The sequence below is a fragment of the Pteropus medius genome, unplaced genomic scaffold, assembly GCF_902729225.1.
Source record: "Pteropus medius unplaced genomic scaffold, Ma_sr-lr_union100, whole genome shotgun sequence".
NCBI lineage: Eukaryota > Metazoa > Chordata > Mammalia > Chiroptera > Pteropodidae > Pteropus > Pteropus medius.
Window position 1 is genome coordinate 10,996,086 of NW_024350924.1, and position 20,431 is coordinate 11,016,516.

General features: G+C 48.5%; 2 protein-coding genes and 1 long non-coding RNA gene across 4 annotated transcripts in view; 1 reads left to right on the plus strand and 2 right to left on the minus strand.

Annotated features, from left to right (window-relative positions):
- The window catches only part of LOC120585195 (uncharacterized), a 23,810-nt gene extending 11,217 nt beyond the window's left edge, over positions 1–12,593 (minus strand). The window contains exons 1-2 of the long non-coding RNA XR_005648272.1: positions 12,416–12,593; positions 10,722–10,854 (exon numbers count right to left, since the gene is read on the minus strand). This is a non-coding gene — a long non-coding RNA (uncharacterized LOC120585195). The remainder of the gene's footprint in view (positions 1–10,721; positions 10,855–12,415) is intronic.
- On the plus strand, positions 9,847–16,276 carry CA14 (carbonic anhydrase 14). Of its 2 annotated transcripts, XM_039841480.1 has the most exons (12): positions 9,847–9,986; positions 10,084–10,799; positions 12,753–12,776; positions 13,626–13,805; positions 14,190–14,332; positions 14,549–14,644; positions 14,831–14,897; positions 15,088–15,245; positions 15,351–15,471; positions 15,710–15,730; positions 15,845–15,929; positions 16,044–16,276. In XM_039841480.1, exons 2-12 carry the CDS (start codon positions 10,745–10,747, stop codon positions 16,105–16,107), a joined length of 1,014 nt encoding a protein of 337 aa, XP_039697414.1. In that variant the 5' UTR covers positions 9,847–9,986; positions 10,084–10,744; the 3' UTR covers positions 16,108–16,276. The 2 variants fall into 2 exon arrangements, with proteins under 2 accessions (XP_039697414.1, XP_039697413.1); XM_039841479.1 differs by having other exon boundaries at positions 9,847–10,799.
- Positions 16,277–16,801: 525 nt separating this feature from the next.
- Positions 16,802–20,389, minus strand: APH1A (aph-1A gamma-secretase subunit). Its single transcript, XM_039841481.1, has 7 exons — positions 20,031–20,389; positions 19,328–19,498; positions 19,084–19,157; positions 18,730–18,852; positions 18,446–18,573; positions 17,930–18,053; positions 16,802–17,604 (listed from the first exon to the last, which is right to left on the minus strand). Exons 1-7 carry the CDS (start codon positions 20,141–20,143, stop codon positions 17,540–17,542), a joined length of 798 nt encoding a protein of 265 aa, XP_039697415.1. The 5' UTR covers positions 20,144–20,389; the 3' UTR covers positions 16,802–17,539.
- Between the last annotated feature and the right edge of the window lie 42 nt (positions 20,390–20,431).

The following is a 20,431-nucleotide window of genomic DNA, read 5'->3' on the forward strand; positions in this document are numbered from 1 at the left end:
GTTGGTTGGTTGGTTGGTTGTCTTGAATCACTTGGTATTTGTTCTCTGTTTCTAGATTTCTGGTTTGCTTTCTGTAATTAAGTTTGGAAAGTTCTTGGCCACTAATCCTTCAATATTCCTCTGTTACATTCTCTTTCTTATCCTTTTTTATTTGAATTACATATATATTACACCTTTTGATACTGGCCTATAGTTATTGTATGTTCTGTACTTTTTTCAGTTTGTTTGCTTGTTGCTTTTCAATGGAGAATTTCTATTGATTCATCTTCATATCTTTAGGTTCACTGATTATTTCTTTAATCTTCTGATGAGCCCATCAGAGGCATTCTTTATTTCTGTTATTGTGTGGGGTTTTTTAAATTTCTTTTTGATTTTTTTCATCTCGCTGCTTACATTACCCATTTATTCTTGCAGGTTTTCCACTTTTTCTATTAGAACCTTTACCATATTAATCATAATTACTTTAAATACTGTCTGATAATCCAATATGTCATATCTGAGTCTGGTTCCGATGCTTGTTTTGTCTTTTTAGACTATTTTGGTTTTTGCCTTTTTGCATACATTGTCATTTTGTGTTGACAAACATCCTGTATTGACTATTGTGAACTAAAGTAAATAGGACTTCAGTGTGATTATTTTAACATAGCTAGGCATTGGGCTGTGTTTAATGTTTATTATAGCTCTAGTTATTAGAGGCTTCAAATGCATCTAATATCCTTGTTTTTTGCCTCCCTTCTTGGCTTGGGGGATTCACAAGGTACTGCTCCTTGGAAAGAGTCTGTGTTTTGCAGCTCTTACCAATATCACTTACTGTGTCATTACTGTGGGGACTTGTTGGTGCGGTCATAGGGTATGGCTGAGAGGAAGTGTTTTATAATCTTCTGAGTACGTCTCAGTCTTTTAGTTTCTGATGCATCTCAGGGCTGTGGCCTTCACAAGTGTTCTGTTTCTCTTTCAGTAGTATAGTTTATTTTTCCCTTTCCTGCTGCTCCTTTCGCTGGCCAAAGCATTCCCAATCTATTTCCTTGAAGCCCGACTCCTGTCAATTTTTTTGTCTCTCTAGGTAAAACCAGAAAGCTGGAGGGGATTGGAGGAATTGGGAAATTTGAGATTTTTAATTTCTTACGATCTTTCTCAAGTTTTTACCATGAGAACTTGGTTGGGTTCTGAATGGAAAGCCTAAGAAAGAATGGAGCTACTCCAAACGCTACAGCACCCAAGAGATGTTCCCTCTCCTGCCAGTGCACACTCAGTCTCCAGAAATCTGACAAAACCCCATTTATGGCTTCAGAGCTTCTGCCCCTGGTAAGCGATCTTGGTTCCCAAGTCTCCGAATACACTTGTCTCTCCAGATTTCAGGCTGATAGTTTACCCTACAGCCTTACTTCTCTGATGGTCCAGAAAATTTTGTTGATTTTCAGGTTTTCCAGATTTTTCTTGTTGCAGGATGGAAACGATAACTTCTAAGCTCTTTTCACACTGGTTGCGAGGTACTAAGAGCGGTCAAAATCATAGAGAAGAAAGTAGAATCATGGTTGCCAGGGGCTAAATGAACTGTTATGCTGCCTACAGTAGGAATGGCAGCTTCACTCTATGAAATTTTCAGCAGCTAAGGCGCCATGCAGCATTGGTGAGTGGGGGCTTCATCTTCAAATTTGCAAGCTTGCATTCTCATTCCAGTCAACAGTTCAAAGTCATGGCTGCTTGATGATGAGATGCTGAGTGTGGTTCTCAAGGAAGAAGCTGGGCGGGGCCGCTCTCGATGTTTGAGGTGTGCACTGCCTCTATATCAGCTCGCTTAAACAGTCGTTTCTTGATCTTTGTTTGTTTAAATTTTTAAAAAGGCTCTTTAGCATTTGGCCAGAGTGTTACGCAGGTTGCTCCATCCATCGGTGCTTATACTTATGCTTCGACCAAGCATATCCCAAAAATTTCCCATGGAACATGTCTCCATCGAGATGTTTTAAGAGGCTTGTCTGGGGTACTACGCAATAAGCAGAGCCCCATACCACCCTCCAGAATCTTAAAAGTTTATAACGTGGTTTGGTTCAGTCACATATCAATGACACACATCTTTTAAGTGCCTCACTCTTAGATGAGAATGGATAGAAAAATCTCCAAATATTTTTAGAAAGATCTTGCACATAAAAGCAGAGACAAAAAAAAAAAAGAAAGAAAACCTCAGAAGTAATATATTCATGAGAATAAAAGAAAACAATGTTATTAAAAGAATAGTCATAGAAGAGCTTATGAAAATTAAAAAATAAAATGTAGACCTTAATAATTCAATAGGAGGGGTGACAGATAAAGTTGAGGAAATCTTTCCAAAAGTAGAACAAGAAGCAAAGAGATGAAAAATAGAAGAAAAAGTTAAGGATATTAGAGATCAGTCCAGAAGATTCAACATATGATAAACAGTAGTTTCAGAGAAAGAGAACATATAAAACAAAATTATCCAAAAAATAATACGAGAAAATGTCGCAGTGCTTTTAAACAAATGGGCCCACTGAGTACCCTTCCAAGAAATAAATAATGTACACCAAGATATATTATTATAAAATTATAGAACATCTAGAAGAAAGGAAAGATACTAAAAAGCTTCCAAAGAAAAGAGAAGCCTAACTTAGAACTAGAGGATGGAGGGCTTCAAAAGGAATATTCCTGTAAAAAAATGTCATGACAGATTACCTGATCTGTTTGAACAGAATGAGAGATGAGTTCCAGTTTCAACTGTGAGTTTAGAGATGAATAAGCAACTAAAAAACTAGGGCAAAAGGGGAAAAATCAAGTCAAAGGAAATGAAAAGTTGCATAAGAAAGGAAATATAATATACTTCTTGGCTTAACTGTGAGTAAATATTGATGATAATTTCAATGTTGAGTACTGATTTAACTAAAATTGTGATATAATAACTTTTTCAGGAGGATAGAGCAGAAATATGTGTTGGGGAAGGAGTGTTGTGTAAAAAAGGTAAAGCCTCAACTTTCATAGTTGGAAGTTAATAGATAATATCTAAAATGGAAAAATCTAGAAATAGTAATATAAACATGGTTTTGGAAATTTGGAGTTATAGCCTAGAAGAAACAGTTAAAAAGTTGCAGTGATTGTCTCTAGGAAGTAGCAATTGGATATGGGGAGAATAGAGTGTTTCATTATGATTTTTTTATCTGACTTTTTAAACTATGTACTGAACTATTTTGATAAAAATAAAACTTAAATTTAAAAATAATATGAGGTAGCATCAATTGACTTGTGGACCTTCTACGAACACAACAAAAAATATTGAGTGCATTAGCTATCTTTAAGCCAATATCTGCCCTTCTTATTCTGAAGTAGAAGATAAGTAGATACATATATTTTTATATAGAAATTTAGTATGCCAGATCCAAGCTTACAGTTACAAAATACAGAACTTATTCAATACATGATACATGTTGACAGGATCGTGGTATACTCTTCTGCCATGTGTTTCAGTAAGTATGCTCCCCTCTTTATTTATTACAGTTTAGATTTTTGCCAAGGCCATGTTTGTATTTCTATTTAACTTCAGCTCAGTTAAGCTCACAGCTTCCCCAAAATACCAAAAGCAGAGTCTTAGTAATCAAAGAGTTAAATGTAATCCTACTAAAATACCTTGAAATTTGATAGAAGCCAAGTGACTGTGCAATGTGGTCCGTTTAATTAAAGTTTTCTCCTGCTTGGTTATACGAGCTCTTTTGACAAGCAGTATTTTGCTTAGTATAAGTTATTTTAGTATTATAATTTCTTATCAAATGATGGGTTTACTTTCGGTATCTGTTCACCAAGAGCTTACTACACTCACTAATGTCGACTTCACTCATCTTTAAGCCAGAATTTCCTCTGAATGAACACAGTTCTCACTTTACACTGAAAATCCCCAAGAAGGTGGGATTCATTAATAAGTTACACGCCCATCATACAAATGAATTTATCTCCGGCCTTGACTAAGTAAAGGTCACAGGAGAAAAAAATACTCATTTTTTTTTTTTTACAGTAGAAAAGTTTTATTAGAAGAGAAAGTACACTTCCAGATGTGGAAGCAGGCCTGAGCAAGAGAAGCTCAAAAGGCCAAGAAATACCGAATTTTTGCCTAGTCATGGAACATCAATTGTAAGGTCCTTTGTTTATCTCTTCAAAAAGAGAAAAAAAGAATGACAACTCATGTATATACCATTAAAAGAGTATAACCTTTATGAAGAGCAATGTGTCAATAAATATAGCGAAAACCCTAAAAAAGGGCACGACCCAAATTAAAACCAAAAGGAAATACTACTACACGCGTATTAGAATGGCTACTGTTTTGTTTTGTTTTGTTTTGTTTTGTTTGTAACTGTCAATATCAAGTACTGGAGCAACTGCTGGTGGGAATGAAAAACAGTCCAAGTGCTATGAAACACAGTTGGGCAATTTCTTCCGAAGTTAAACACGCACTCACGATACAACCCAGCACTAGCTATTTGCTCCCACTCCTGGGTATTTACTCAAGAACAACAAAAACATACATCCACTCACAAACCCGTAATCGACGGTCTATAGTGGTTTTATTCATGGTTGCCAAAAACTAGAAACAACCCACATGTTCTTCAACTGGTAAGTGGATAAACAAACTGTGGTACACCTATATAATGGGAAAACTCAGCAATAAAATGAAATGAATTTTAATATGCAACCACATGAATGAATGCTAAATGAAAGAAGCCAGGCTCGAAAGGCTACATACTGTACAATATAATACCTAAGATGTTCTGAAAAAGGCAAATTTATAGAGTCAGAAAACAGATCGACAGTGACCAAAGGATGAGTGTGGGAAGAGACACTGACTACGAAGGGGCAGGAGGGGATTAGGGTTGGGCAGAGGCAATGAACGGTTCTATATCTTGATTATGATGATGGTTACATGACTGTACGCACTTGTCAAAACTCATAGGGCTGTACACTAAAAGGGGTGTAAAAAAATTTACTGTATATAAGTCATACCTTTGTAAACTTGATCTTAAAAATGAGAATGAATTGGAACTTTTTCACAATCAAAAGTTTTTTTAAAGAATATATACCCTCTTGCAATTCTAATTCTAAGAAACCATTGGACAAGTGTGTGAAAATACATGAACATGAATACTCTAACTGAGACATTGTTTGTCATAGGTAAAAACAAATTTAAAAAAAACCCAACAGTCCAAAGGCAGAGGATTGGTTAAATACTTTAGGTTACTTCTGTACAATACTATACAGTTTAAATTGATGACAAAGATATATAGTTTTTGACATAGAAGAATGTTCACAAAATAGTGTTAGAAAAAAGGTTATAGGCCAATTATATTGTATGGTCTTATTTTTATAAAAAATACAATATTTAGGCACATAAAATATATGCATTTAGATACATATGGGAAAAAAGCTTTATGGAAAAAAAGCTTTATGGAAAAAAAGCTTTATGGAAAAAAAGTTTGTAAGATATCAGAATGTTGACAGTGGTTATCTCTAATTGGGAGAATTTGGAGTGATGGGTTTTTTTGAATCTTCTATTTTCCCTAAACTAATCAGGTATTACTCGTAGAATTAAAAAATAATAAGTAAGAGGAAAAGCAACAAGCCATTGCCTAGATCTGATGTTCTCTACCGTTCTGGTGCCAACTCCAAGTAACTCTTTCCTTTCTGTTGTTTTAAAAAGAAGCAAAAAACTCAATTCTTCCCAATGTGCGTGGATCTATAACCAATCTGTGGTAGAGCTACTTAACTAAAATGTGTGTGATACATGAAATGATAAGCATGTTGGATGTAGAACGATGGGGAGAATGCAAGGTCCATGAGCTCCTTAACAACTGCATTTCGCCTTCGCAGATATTACCTTAGCAGTGACTTGGAGCTTAAAAAAATGGGTTTGTCGGTTTTGTTTTCGGCTTTCCTCCTCAAAACAATGCCACCTCACGTACTACAGAGAATTAACTGAGGCATCAGCAGCCAGAGCCAGAAATGCCCTCTGTTTTCTTTAAAGGTTTTGTTTTTATTTAAGTATTTTAACGCATTTTGAGTGAGGGGTTGGTCAGAGCCCGATCCTTTGTCCTATCAATATTTCTGTGACCTCAGCCAAGTCACTTTATCTTTGAAGACTCACATCCTTTTGAAAAATATATAGATATTTTGAGAGGAAAGATGTCGATGAAAGCACAGCAGTCTCTCTTACTATAAGGTTTCAAAGAAATCCAAATCATTGGTCACAATCTGATTTGAGAACAGACTTCTTATTTGGGGGGTGATTTAAACCACTAATAAGCTACTCATCGTTACAAGATTTTGGTATATTATCTTCTGATTTCTATTCCTATAGCAATTCAGGCATAAAAGTTCCTTCGAAAACAAAGGAAAAATCCTCTTTAACTAGCATCTTCTCACCATCAAAGGGAAGTGATAGAGGTGTTAATGTCTTCTGCTTGGGTTGGCATGTGACTTTCATTTGGGTTAAATGAATGGGAGAGAATAAGAAGAAGGGAGAAGACAGGCAGAATGAGGTGGCCGCCGGAGCAGATGGAACAAATAATTACAATTCTGGGGCACCACGGTGTCCTTTTTTCCTTCCTCCTTGCAAAGAAAGCCATTTATAAATACATCAAGGAGAATCCTGCTTCGACCTAACCTATCCTTTGGTGTCACCCTCAGAGACAGTGAAGCATGGGTCTGCTCGCTTCTGAGTGGCAATTTTTATGTTCTCACTTATAGAACCTGGCTATGCTCCCATCCTGAGGAAAGATGGTTGACATTAGGTGAAGACACTCTCACTGCTCACTGCCCACCCGTCTTGGATCTCGTAACCCTTTGCTACCACTGATTAGAACTTCTCACCACTGTTTTCCAGTAATCAGGTAAGGTAGCTACAGCTGCTGAGAGATCGTGAAATTCTCGAGGGTGGGGTTTATGTCTTATTAATTTTGTATTTCTAGGACTCGGCCTGGTGTCTAGCACCTCAAAGTACTCAATATATGTTTGTAAACTAGCATAAGTATGGTTGCTAACCTCTACAAAGAACAATCCCAGATGGCCGGCATCACTACAGAGAATGGCAACCACTTACTACCTCTGCTTCTCCAGCTGGTGCAGGGCACTGATTTCCTTCGTGGTCCCCCAGACCAGTAGCATCGGCATCCCCTAGCGAACTGTGAAAATGCAAACCTCTGGACGGACCCCAGACTTACGCAATCAGACACTGTGGTGGGGAGAGGCCCAGAAATCTGCATTTCACAAGCTTTCCAGGTGATTCTGATGAACGCTGACATTTGAGAAGCAGTGATGCAAGAGGAAGTTCAATGGTCCCTGAGTCCTTGCTCAGCTTCAGCTTAGCGGCTATATGACCACCGGAGAACCCCTACATCCCTCAAAACCCAGTCTGTACAGGATAAACAAGGCAGTTGGAATGGTGCCTGAGAACGCTTCTGGTCTAAAATTCTGCGAAATACCAAAGGTAGAAAGAAAGTAAATAAATGTCCCAATGACTAGGTTCATTCATTCAATCAGCAAATATTTATATAGCAGGCAGTGTTCTGGGCACAGAATCAGTGCATGACACAAAATTACTCCTTTTTAATTAAATTTGTAACATTTCTGACCGCAGACCCCTACCTGTCCGCTGTCTATAAGATGCTCACATTGCATCTGTCTGCAAATGTGAACCAGAAAACTGAAAAAAAAAAAAAAAACCCAAAGAGCTCTGGCCGCTCCCTCCCCGCAAAGGACTTTGACTTTAACTGTTGGAAGCTTTTGTGTTCGCTTAACAGCTTTGGTACCAACTGTTAGAAGACGATCTGGTGATAGTAAATGCGATGATCTATCAAGGTAGAATATCTCTGGGTCTATAGGAAATTCGTGGCACAAAGTTGCTTGCACTCTTAGGCCATTGAATTCCACCTAATTCTCTCCTCGTTGGTTCTTTCCTCGTTGGCGGCATTTAGTTGCCGCCGCGCTGTTTGAGTGAGCTCCTGTGTTGGCCATTCTCTCCTTTTGATCGGCCTCTCTCCTCCACTGAACTCTCGTATGCCCCCAACACGCACGAACTCAGAGCGCTTAGCGAACTCCTGTAAGGTGGTTTAGACTAATTGGGATATTTAGTGAGTTTAAATATCCTTTTTAAAAAGGACCTTTTAAGAAAAAACAAACCCAAATACTGCGCTTGGACACTTTTGCTTCTGACCTGTCCACATGTCCCTGCCTTTGAAAGGCCAGGAGATGGCGCCAGGAGACAGCAGAATGCCTTGGTTTCTGCCGGAGGGGGCGTCTCAGCCAATGGGGAGGGAGGGAGGGGAGGTGTAAGGAATAGACTGGAGAGAAGTAAAATTAAAACAAAGGTGCCAGATTCTGAGTAGCAACTAAGGAGCGGGTAAGAGAGAGTCTTTTGTTCATTTGTTTTTTGTAACATATAAGGGTCCTCTTGACGCCTACTCCGAATACGCCTGGTGACAATAGAAATGTCCACAGTAGAGCCAATGATCAAAATAAAGACAAGTCCCTGGAGGACGGTGCTTGCCGCTTGTCCCTCTCCTAGAAGCCGGGGCCTTTGTCCATCCAGGAAGCGCAAGGGCCTGGAGGGGCTGCTCACCCAGAAGTGGGAAGGTGCCAAGTGGGGCTAAGACATCTTTGTGAAACAATATTCTATTGTATAGACAAAAATCCCAAAGCCCGCCAGCAGCGAAACATTTTCCAGAAGGAATCACACAAAACATTTTCAATTAAAATTTTTAAACTTAAAAATGTCATAGACAACCGAGAGGTGGCGCCTGGCAAGACACCCCACCTGCCTTGGGAGGCTGAGTTTCTGTCCCCAGACGTTCCCCAGGAACTCTGAGGTCATTCTGTCTAGGCCTCTTCTTTCTACCATGAAAGAGATGTCTCTGCCTTTTTTTTTTTTTTTTGGTTCCTCTGTGATAATCATCCTCATTCCCATAAAGTCTAATATACACTTTACCATTTATTCTTCTTAGAAGGAATAAGTGGGGGCTTTGGGAGAACCTCAAAACAGAAAACTTGCCTGTAGGGGAAAAATAATTCGGAGGGTGATGAGAGAATTAAAAAAGGAAATGACATCTGCAAAAAGGCTTTGCTTTGCTCATCAATCAGAGGGGACAGAAAGGCATGGCGGGCTCCCGCCTCTGCAGGCGCTGATGATCCAGCACATGCATTATTCCGTTCATTTGGCCGTTATCCCGCTCCCTTATTTAGCTTCTGCTCCCTTTATTTTGGCTATTTATTGCCACTTGGCGGGAGCAAGGAAGGCAGAGGACGCTCAAACGGGAGCATCCTCCTGGCTGGTGACTGGTGAGGGGTACGGAGAAGAGATTTCAACGTCTAGTTAGAAATCATCGGTGGGCTTCACAGTCTCTAACGAGGGATTTCGGACGTGCATTCCAACTGGGATTTCCAGTCCCGTGGGGGAGCGAGCAGCAGCCCACATTCCTGACACATGCAGCCTCTAGGCGCCACTCGCAGGCTCCCTAGTGGCAGGTTTCACTCAGCCCCACACATCCCGCTCAGCCCTTGGTCGGGCAGGACGGACGACCCTGGGCCTCTCTCCCCACCGATCACATGGCCTCTCTCTGCTCCCTCCCCTCCTGCTCTGGAGTCAGCCTTTTTTTGATGGTTGTAGGGATTTTTCCTAAGGTCTCCCCGTCTCTCCCCCTGCCCTGGCCTCCCAGCCAGGGGTTAGTGTCCTCTTCAGTGACAAAAGCCGCCCTAGATCTGGCTCCCCGGGGAGGGAGGTGGCTGGGTCTGGCGGTTGCAGCCGCTGTCTCTCCTTGGTGCTGCTGCAGCCCCTCCCCCACTGGGCACACAAATGGGCTTTATCCAGCAAACAAAACCACCCCCCCACCCAGGCCACACAGGCACGTGGACCCAGGCCTCACCGTGGGAAGGGGGTGGTGACAGACGCTCCAGACAAGTTCTGTTCGCCTCGCTTCTCTTCTTTTTTCCCCACAATCCAGGTTTTGATCCTCGACCCCCTCCCCTTCCACTTGCACCCTGAGTCTCCCAACTCCTCCTCGTCACCCGGCTCCTTACTCTCGACTCTTCCCATTCCAGGGCGGCCCAGATTCTGCAGCAGGTCAGCCCTCGACCACCCAGGAAGTTGCTCCCCAGAGGGGAAGCCAGCTCGGGAATGAGAACCCAGTGTCCCCCCGAGGGGGCTGGGCTGGACCCCGCAGCCCTCCTCCCCTGCCCCCTCTCGCTCCAGGGGACACCCGTCTGAACAGTGTCCGCGTGAAAAGCCGAGGAAGGAAGAGCTCGGCCAGCAGGACTCCTGAGCCAAGGCCAGAGCGCCTGTGAAGCCTGCGGCGCCTCGGGCTGCGAGCGGGGCCATCCTGCGTGCCTAATCAGCTATTTAAGGAACTGCTGGCCAGCAACCTAGGCAGCCCCCCCTCCCCACGTACACCCGGCCAGAGCCACCTTAAAAGCGGGAGGCAACTGTGAAGTCGCTGGGCAGCAAGTGGAGTGAAGACTGCAGAGGGAGATAAAAGAGAGGGCGGCGAGAGATTTGTCCTGGGGACCCCGGACTCCACGGTCCCCTACCACAAACCAACTCCCCTCAAAGGCCGCAGAGACACAGAGACAGCAAGAGAGAAAGAGATACATACACCCAACTTCAGAAAATTCCCCTCTCTCTCTCCCCCCCGTCTCCACCCACTCCCCACCCAGACCTCCAGTCTCCCACCTCCCAGTACCTTGTGCTCCTTCTGAGGATACCATGATGTTCTTCACGCTGCTGCTTGAGGTGATTTGGATCCTGGCTGCAGACGGGGGTAGGTACACCCAGAAGTCTGTGTCCCCGCTGGTATCCACACGTCTCCGTGCGTGCTAATTGGGGGAAGGAGGACTGTAAAAGGAAGCCTAGAGGGTAGAAAGACGGGCTCCGGGATGGGGGTGGGGGAGAAGAGAGGGGTGGAGACCACTTTCCTTCTTTGCCCTTGGTCTTTCCGACCCTGGTTAGTGGGAATGGGGGCGAACTAGCAGCGGGGCGGGATGCGTGCCCATGCCCGGAATCTCTACGCAGGCTACAGGTTCCCTCCGGGGCCTTCCGCCACTGCCCCAGGTAGCCCTCCTGGCCTTCTTAATTTATGATCACCCCCGTTAGAGCGCCAAGGAAGCCTGGAGTGAGAGGACAGAGGACCAATGGCTGGAGGGGCCACCTCCGCCACCTGCCTACCTCAGACCCTGATCCCCGACTGGGAACCTCACGGCCCAGGTTTCCTCTTGAGCCTACGGGACGGCTCATTTCCCCGTTTTTCCCTGAAAGCAGTGGCAATGACGGTCAATCTTTTTGGGCCCTCCGCAGATTACAAAGGACTTTCAGGAGCTCCCAGGAGATGAGGAGGGGCTCTGGGAAACAGGCTGAGGTGCTCCGGGGCTGTCCCCGGGACCCCAACCCCTCATTTTTGTGGTCCCTGTGCCTAGCACAGAATCCAGCACACAGTAGGTGTGTAATTAATATCTGTTGGATGAACAGGATGAGGGGGTGTCTAGAGAGCAGAAGGGGAATGCAGAGAGGATGATGGGGGTGGGGGATCCAAATGGAGAGAAGTTACAAATTGCATTTGAGGGGGGAAAAAATAGGGACAGAGTCTTGGGGAAGAGATGCAGAATCAGCGTGCTGTGGATTGGGTGGGAGGGGCAGGGCAAGACTGTCCCCGCACAGAACCAGGGGATTCAAGGTGTCAGGGTGTCCCATTGAGCCGGGGAGTGAGAGGCTGCCTCCAGCCCTCCCTCGGGCTGCTTTTCAGAGTCGTCTGAACCAAGGGATGGGCCAGCAGAAGAGCCCAAGGTTGCAATCAAAGATATCTTAGAAGTCCGAGGAACTTAGGGAAATAAGAGAGGAAAGAATTTAGGACTTTTCTCCAAAGTTTCTAACAATTTGAATAATGCAGAGAAAACCTGCAAGAAGGCCACCTTTTCCCCTGGGTTTGGCCGTGGATAAGGGCTGGACCAGTAGACCCCCTGCCTTTCGGCCCCAGACAGTACTGCACGAGAGCCTGGCATGTGACCCAGCTGGCAGCTCCCTTTTCTACACACAATGCTTCGTTTTCATCCTGTCCCTACCAGCCTGGCTGCCTGTGCCCACCCACCACCCTCAACGTAGAGTGGACCCTGCCCCGACTCCCGCCTTCCCTAGCCATCTGGAAATCTAGGAAGCAGAGACTCTGGTGATGGGGAAATGTCTCTTTAGAGTCACTGGGACCGGAAGGAGGAACTTAAATGTTCATTTCCAGCTCGGTGCCTTGATTCGCAAAATGCTTCAAAGCGAAGGGATAATCGCCCTGCTCCCCTCAGCAGCTCCGCGCCCCCCACCACTCTGAATGGCTTCCCCCTCTCCGAGTTCTGTCACTTTCCTCCAAACCCTCTGCCCACACCCTCACCTCACCCCAGTCTCCTGAGTGTTAGGTTGGCTTGGCACAAGCTGGAGAAAAGTGAGGGCTGGACGCACTGCACATTTGGATCCAGGTTAATTTTAGTCCCTAGGCTTTAGCTCTTTTCATTTCTCCTCCCCCTTTTACTCAGCAAGCACAGGCCCAGCCTGGCCGGCGATTTTAAATAGGCCCCCCGACCTTTCCACCGAGGTGTCCAGTTTCAGGGCTTCCTTTGAGAAGCTGGGGCGGAGGGAGGAGAAAGCAGGAGAGGGAGGTGGGGCGTGCGCCGAGCCTGGGGGAGGCCTCTGACCCAGGCTGCCTGGCTGCAACTCCAATTACTCTGCCGTGCAGGTCAACACCACTGGACGTACGAGGGTGAGCGCTGAACCCAAGGCCCGCCCACACCCCTTCTACACTGGGGCCTCTTCACCTGACTGGAAGATTTTTCTGTGTGCTTTTCTCTGGCTTCTCGCCCAGCCCCTCCCACCCCATCTCCCCCAGCCCTAGATTTTGCATATGTGACTCCTAGACCCAGTTCTAATGGCCAGATCCCACACCTCCTGATTGAGTAGAAAAGCCAGTGGTGTCCTCAGTCAGTCTGTGCGATGAGGGAGCCGCAGTGGAAAGGGAACTGGGTGGGAAAGGAACCGTGAGCTTAGCTCCCAATCCACCTTCTGGCTCCCCAGCCTACTCGGTCCTGCCCCCCAGCCTGCGTCTGGAATTGGGACACAGCCTGAGGTCAGCTGGCAGGAATAGTTGGTGACCCTGGGGGAAGTGGAATTCATCTCTGAACTGCTGATTGATAACTGAATTCCAGAGTCAGCGAAAGGTCCAGGGCGAGAGCAAAAAGCAAACGAGGGAAGTCAGATCTGAATCCCAAGGCCACTTCGCAAGGGGCCCCACAGAGACCCCGCCCTCCAGGACTATTTTATTTTTCCTGCTCCTCTAATCCTCCCCTCTGGGTGTGCGGGTGCTCTCTCCGTCCCCTCTTCCTCTCACTCAGCTTTCTCCTGCTCCTCACACTACAGGTAAGTAAAAGTCACCACCCCGCATTTATCGGGGTAGGTGGCGGAGACGGCAGTGCCAGGTCCAGAAGGGACTCCTACCTCCCCCAGCCCCGCACACCTGGGTCTTCGCCTGGGTGGAGGGAAGTGCTTTTTTACCTCCACAGAGACGTCTGGGGCTGGAGGGCAGGACAAACGACCACGGCGCCCGCCCCTCCAGGCCCACATGGTCAGCACCACTGGCAAGCCTCTTACCCGGAGTGTGGAAGCCACGCCCAGTCCCCCATCAACATCCAGACAGACAGCGTGACTTTCGATCCAGAGTTGCCCGCTGTGCAGCCCCATGGCTATGACCAGCCTGGCATCAAGCCTTTGGACCTGCACAATAACGGCCACACAGGTAAAGAGCTCAGGCTCCAAGGAAGTGAAAGTTCCAGTCCCGATCTTATGAGTCAGGGCTAAAAAGAATCCTCCTAACTTCTAGATTCTGAGAAGCCTTCCTCTCTAATTTTGGAGATGTGAGAGGGGTTTGAGGCTACTATACGGCTAAAGGTGGGAACCGAATGTCCATGAGCAGGCTCTGTGGGCGGGGCGGGCGGCATCACAGCATCCACTGGATCTTCACCGAGGATGCTGTGCTAGGAAAGCAGCGGCCTATGGGAAGAACTGGGCACCCCTGGGGAGGAAGATGGAAACGGCTGGCCAAGGCTCCCGCTCAGTGGTGGCACCCGGGGTGGGGATGCGTCCACACTCCTCCACCGGCCCTGGCTTCCTCTTCTCACAGTGCAACTCTCTCTGCCCCCTTCCCTGTACCTGGAGGGGCTTCCCCGGAAGTACGTAGCTGCCCAGCTCCACCTGCACTGGGGCCAGAAAGGATCCCCGGGCGGGTCAGAGCACCAGATCAACAGTGAAGCCACAGCGGCAGAGGTACCGGGGTGAAGCTCGGACGAGGGCAGTGACAGGCACGGTCGGTGCTAGGGAGAGAAAAGATCTGGACACTGGGAAAAGTCGTACTGAAGGGATTAATGCCAACCTGTGGGACAGCTTTAGGGCATGCTGGAGGTGGCGGTGGCGGTGGCCGGGGTCGAAGCCCTTGGGAGGAGGGCGTGGAGAAACTAAGTGATTGATTCCCTCTCCCCGCAGCTGCACATCGTACATTACGATTCCGAATCCTATCACGCCTTGAGTGAGGCTGCTCAGAGGCCACAGGGCCTGGCTGTCTTGGGCATCCTCATCGAGGTCAGTGTCCCCCACTCCCTCCCAGCTCCCTCTCCAGCCCCTCCGTCTCCCTCAGTCTTGTTCCGCCCATGTCTGTTGCTGGTCTCCCTCCCAAGGCAAATCAGCAACCACTCTGACCATTTATTCTCGACATGGGTGTCTTACTGCAAGCATGGACTCATGCCAAATTCTCCCCTCCCCTGCCAGGTGGGCGAGACTAAGAATCCAGCTTATGAACACATTCTGAGTCACTTGCATAAAATTAGGTATAAAGGTGAGCCCTAAAAATCTATTTTAGAACCAAGTGAAATTCAACTTTGGGGAAGCGCCTACCTCTGCCCCCCCAAAAAAGGCCTAAGGGGCCTGGGACGAGGGCGTTAGGGGCCAGGGAGTTTCGCTTCTGGGAGGCCAGGCCTGACAAGCTGGGGTGCAGGGAGGAAGGTGGAAGGTGTCTGTCCCCCCAGGTCAGAATACCTCAGTGCCTCCTTTCGACGTGGGAGGGCTGCTCCCCCCGCTACGGGCACAGTTCTTCCGCTACAATGGCTCCCTCACCACACCCCCCTGCTACCAGAGTGTGCTCTGGACAGTCTTCAGTCGCAGGGCCCAGATTTCAATGGAACAGGTGAGTGGCGGAGAGGCGAGGCAGCAGACACACAGTTGTACCCCCCAGACCTTTTCGCACTCCCGAGTGACATTTCTCCACTAACATCCCTCTTCCACTCCGCAGCTGGAAAAGCTTCAGGAGACCCTGTTCTCCTCGGAGACCGACCCCTCCGAGCTCCTGGTGCAGAACTACCGAGCCCCCCAGCCGCTCAATCAGCGACCGGTCTTTGCCTCTTTCATCCAAGGTGACCACACAGTGATCGGAAAAGGACATGGGAAGCTGAAGGACCCCACGACAGGAACTAAGGAGTCCCTGGGAAGGAAAAGGCTAGGAGGGGAAAGGTTTCCAGCACTTGCTTGAACTGGGAGGTAGTCCCCACCCCCAAGTGGCCGGGTGACTGTCCCAGATACAGAGGCAGTGTGCTGCCCCAGCTGGGGGTGGGGATCCGAAGTCCCACTGACCCAAGTTTTCTTTCCTTACAGCGGAATCCTTGTACACCACAGGTGAGCCAGTCCTACTCAGGAACGGGCAGGGCCGGGGGCTCCTCAGCGAGCGAGGGGAAGGCACCATGTCTATGTCAGCCCTAGGCCGACACCTTCTGTCTTTACCTCTCCCAGGTGAGATGCTGAGCCTAGGAGTGGGAATCTTGGTCGGCTGTCTCTGCCTTCTGCTTGGTGTTTATTTCATCGCTAGGAAGATTCGGTGAGGTCCCACTTTTCACTCTTCGGGTCCGTTTTCTAATGAAAAGCATTCTCCTATTCCACCTCCCACGGCTTGCCTCGGACACGAGTCATGTCCAGGAAACCCCTCCCCCAGGAAGAAGATGCTGGGAAACCAGAAGAGTGTGGTCTTCACCTCATCACAAGCCACCGAGGCATAGACCCCCTCTCAGACCTCATGGACGCCTTCCCCGCATGCCTATCAGGGAACTTCTAGAGTGGGGTGCAGGAACTGGCCAGAAAACTCTGTAGGAGTAGCAGGCAGACACCCCTCCTTCCTCCACACGGCCCCTACAGAGAGGCATGGACAGACAGGCTCTTGTTCAAGTAACAGCCAAGCCTTCGTGCAGATCAGAGGATGTCCAGGCTGACAGTGCAGGGGGCAAACTGTGCTTAGTTGTAGAGGAAGTTGGCACTGTGCCCCACCCCCTCTCCTTTATGTCCCTTTCCCTAGATATGGACAAGATATTCCCTTAGGAAAAAGGGTTGCTGTTTGGGGGAGAGGGGGTTTATTTTTGCTCAATGTATTTGAAGATTAAAGTTTCTGACCCCACCGCTGGCCTTACCTTTGGGGCTCTTAAGAGTGGGAGTGTTCCTTAATCCCTCAGGTGGCAGAGGTGGGCAAGAGATAGGGAAAATGAAGCATTTCCCATAACTCCTTTTATCCGAATCCTAGAAGGGGAAATCCAGTTCTGGAAAATGCTTAACCTAAAGTTTCTGACATGTCAAACCAGCAGCCCAGACTTACTGCCAGGCTTGGAGGGGATCAGGTTAGGAAGAAGGGGGGACCAGAGGCATGACAGGGCAGAAATTTCAACTAACATGTTATCCCTGTCCTTAAAAGCCAAGTTCCCCCAAAATTATAAAGTCCTTTTTATTAGTCAAAATCACAATCACCTTGATTAAAAGGATGGGACACACCATCCTCAGCAGAAAATGATACAGTATATAGAAAACCTTCCCACCCCACCCCCAATTAAAAACTAGAAAAAAATCTGCCCTCCTTCCCTGCGATGTCACAGTAGGCTGACTCCTCCAGTGGCACTGCAGCTCTAGAGTGGGCTAGCTCACCGAAGCACCCTCCACTTCACCTTGGGGACAGGAGGGGTGCTGGTGGTCAATAAAACATTAGTTCCAGTAATACCAGTTCCCAAACATGCACTTCCTTCCTTTCCCCCCAAGGCCTGGGGCCATGGGGAAAGGTGGATAGATATGAGCCCAGCCATGAGGAGCTATCTGAGGAGGAAAAATATAGTCCAAGGAAGTTAGGAGAAGAAGTCCAACATACTTCCTCCCTCCCCTGACTCCAAAAAAAAAAAAAAAAAAAAAAAAAGGCAGTTTGGGGTCTTTATCACACCAAAAATGGCTCCCCTCAGACCTGAGTAAAAGAACAAGGTGTCCAGTCTGGGGAGGGGGTACTGGGAATCTCAGAGCTCGTCTACCCTTGAGCCGCCATTAATTTCATCTTCATGGCAACGGCTAAGCTAGGCCCCTTTTCTTGGCAACCTGCACTGTCCAGAACTGGAGATGGAGAAATACAGGGCGAGGAGATCAAGAGAGCACCCCAGGCACAGGGGTCCCCCCCAGGTTCCCTCAATCCTCGGGTGGGATGCGCAGGGCAGAATACACCATCACCTGACTGTCCTCCTGCCGGCGGCCTGCAGAGGGGAAGGGAGGTGAGTCGTGGGCAGGGTGAGAGCAGAGCACTGACACAGGAGAAGTCCTGGATAACAAGGGGGTCCCCAGAGGGTGGGGATAAGTGCAGATTCAAACCCGCCAGTCACTGACTGGCTCAACCCAGGCTGCTCCTGGTAAAGCCTAAAGGTCACCAGTGGACAAAGCAAAACCCTGGAGGTGACGGGATAGACCGACGAGGAGACAGAATGGTGAACAGTGGACCCGGGCTGGGGCTGGACTCAGTCATGGGCAGTGGGCAGACGGGTGGGATCTGTCAGGTGAGCAGTCCAGGTAGTCAGTCCTTACACGAGAGGCTGCGCTGGATACTCTGGAGGGACCCTCCGGCTGTGATGAAGGCCCAGAGCCCCATGGAGACAGTGACCGCACAGATAGGCAGCAGGCTGGCCTCGTACCACGGGTTCAGGAATGTCTGCGGATGGCGTTTAGAGTAGAAAAGGGGTTAGATTCTCCCTCTGCCTAATCCCCATAGCCTCTTTGTGCCTCTGACCCAAACGTCCCCCAGGTGTCTCTCTCAAACCCCCCAGTCCTTTCAGAGCCCCAACATCTTGTAGTCAAAGGGACTGGTGACTTTCCACTCCCTCAGAGGTTCCTGATACTCCTGCTCACCTCGGGCCACCTACATACAGTTTGACCAACCATTCAAACTCCCCCCAGAGCAGGTGCTGAAGTGAGAGACCTCTCAAGACGCACCTTTTATCTCTTCCCAAGATAAGTTTTAAAATAAGTAGTAAGGGTATATTTCCCCTTCATCCCATTCACCGTTAAATTCTTTGCTAACTCAGGCCCCTGTCCCCAACTCACCAGTCCCGATGTCAAAAGGTGACTCCCAACCACCAGGCCCAAAGTCCAGTACCGTCTCCTCTCACAGGCATCAAAGAACACAACTCCCCAAAAGGTGTGAAGCAGGATGATGGCTGCCGTCAAAAAGGCTGCAGAGAGGGAGATGGGGAGGAGATGATGTATCCCTCACCTTCTCCCCGCCTCCTGAGATGCTGAGCCAGAACAGTCTCCCAGGGAGGGCCAATAAATCAGATCAGGGCCAAGGATGGATGGGGCACCAAGGCAAGATAGAAAGTGGATCTTACCTGAAGTCAAGAAGTAATAGGGTGAGTCTCCATGGATCCCAACCACACCTGGCCCAAGTGCATCAGCCAAAATATTGATAACAGAGAAGACACCACTGATGATACCGAAGGAAAGACCAGACACTGGGGGGAGGGAGGGTCTCATCAGTGTCAGAGATCACCACAGCCTGGTTACCAGTGATCTTCCCCAGCCCCATGCACAACTCCCCCACACCTGCTCTCCCTCCAGGCCGCCTCTCCTTGGGAGTCCGGCATGAAGGAAAACAGGTAGCCACTTAGAACATGTGGACCTTTAGAGACTTCCCCGGGAGAGGGGGTGCCAACACCCTCCTCCAGCCCTGTCCCTTAGCTCACCATAAGCCATCTGGCGGATGGAGATGGGCGATCTTCCGTCCTCACTCAGCGATGCTAACCCCTCATCTGCCTTCCTGGGGTGATGTGGGGTGGGGAAACATGAGGAAAGGCAGGAATGCTCCTTTCCCTCGAATGTCCCCCCTCACTGCCCCCTCTTCCAAACAACCCTCTGGAGGCTGCCCCACTTCTCATAGTGCAATCCTCGGCCCTTCTCCCCACCACCCCAGACCATCCATCCTCTTACTTAAGCAGCTTGTAGTAGGCAAAGCGGAACACCTCCTGTAGAAGGACAGACACGGCAGCACCAAAAATCAGGAGGCCGTACTGGAGCCGGGAATCTGACGGGTCAGTCACATGGACCAAGATGAACCAGACCACAGAGGCCAAGAGCAGAGAGACCAGCCAGAAAAATGCTCTGTGGGAAGAAGAGGGCAATCAGAAAGGCAAGGGGAGAGGCAGCCGGAGAAATCAAGTAGGGGAACCAACCAAGGCTGCAGCATGAAAAGTGGAAGTTAGACTTCCGGATGGAAGACAGGGAGACAGAGAGCAGGCAGATCGCTGTCTCCACCAATGGAGTCTAGACGCAGGGGGATGGGATAAAATCTGATTAAAGAGTCTTCAGGGCGCTGAGAGTCAGAGCACAGTAGCGCCAAGTATCCACTCCTGGATCCTCCCTTAGGGCCGCCCGAGGTCACCACAGCCCCCTCCCGAGTCTTGGCCTTGAGCCTCCTCTGACGTCGCCGGAAGAAGGATAGGAAGAATCTGTGCGATCCCTGGAAGGCGGAAACCAACTGCGGGAAAGGGCGAGTCACCCAAACCCCTGCCTCGACCCTTCCCAATCTTCGCCTGTCTCCCCCCCACTCAGGCGGCCAGGCTCGCCCCAGTATCTCCAGCCCCTTCCGGATCTCTCTTCTGCGCCCGCCTGCGTCTCCCCGACCCTTACTCACCCTGCGACCAGAATGATGACACGAAGCGGGTCCCCGGCCACAGTGATCAAGAAAAGCGCAAAAGCCGGGCCGAAAGCGACAAAAGTGCATCCGAAAAACACTGCGGCCCCCATTGCTTGGCAGCTGGGGGCGGAGCGGAGGCCTGGCCCAGGGAGGCGAATGGGAGGAGCACGCCAGCTAGGGAGTCCGCGTGGGGTGGCGACGCGACCCCGTAAGGGGCGCGGTGCAATGTCACCCCCGAACCCCGGGGATGGGGAAGGGGGGGTCACCTAAAATCCCAAATACAGGTCCGCGCGACTTCCTCTACGGAAGCCGAGAAGGGGACAAACCCCGGCCGCAGCCGGGTGGCCACCTCCCATTTAATCCCCACCTCGAAAGCCAATGGAGAATCGGAGGGGGCG

Bases quoted from the DNA above. Each gene is read 5' to 3' on its own strand.
- APH1A (XM_039841481.1), bottom strand. From the start codon at position 20,143: ATGGGGGCCGCAGTGTTTTTCGGATGCACTTTTGTCGCTTTCGGCCCG. The intron at 18,853-19,083 runs GTGAGCTAAGGG...CCCTCCCCCCAG, and splicing joins CATCCGCCAGATGGCTTATG to TGTCTGGTCTTTCCTTCGGT. The intron at 18,054-18,445 runs GTGAGTTGGGGA...CGCCATCCGCAG, and splicing joins ACCTTTTGACATCGGGACTG to ACATTCCTGAACCCGTGGTA.
- CA14 (XM_039841479.1), top strand. From the start codon at position 10,745: ATGATGTTCTTCACGCTGCTGCTTGAGGTGATTTGGATCCTGGCTGCA. The intron at 12,777-13,625 runs GTGAGCGCTGAA...CCGCCCCTCCAG, and splicing joins ACACCACTGGACGTACGAGG to GCCCACATGGTCAGCACCAC. The intron at 13,806-14,189 runs GTAAAGAGCTCA...CTCTTCTCACAG, and splicing joins GCACAATAACGGCCACACAG to TGCAACTCTCTCTGCCCCCT.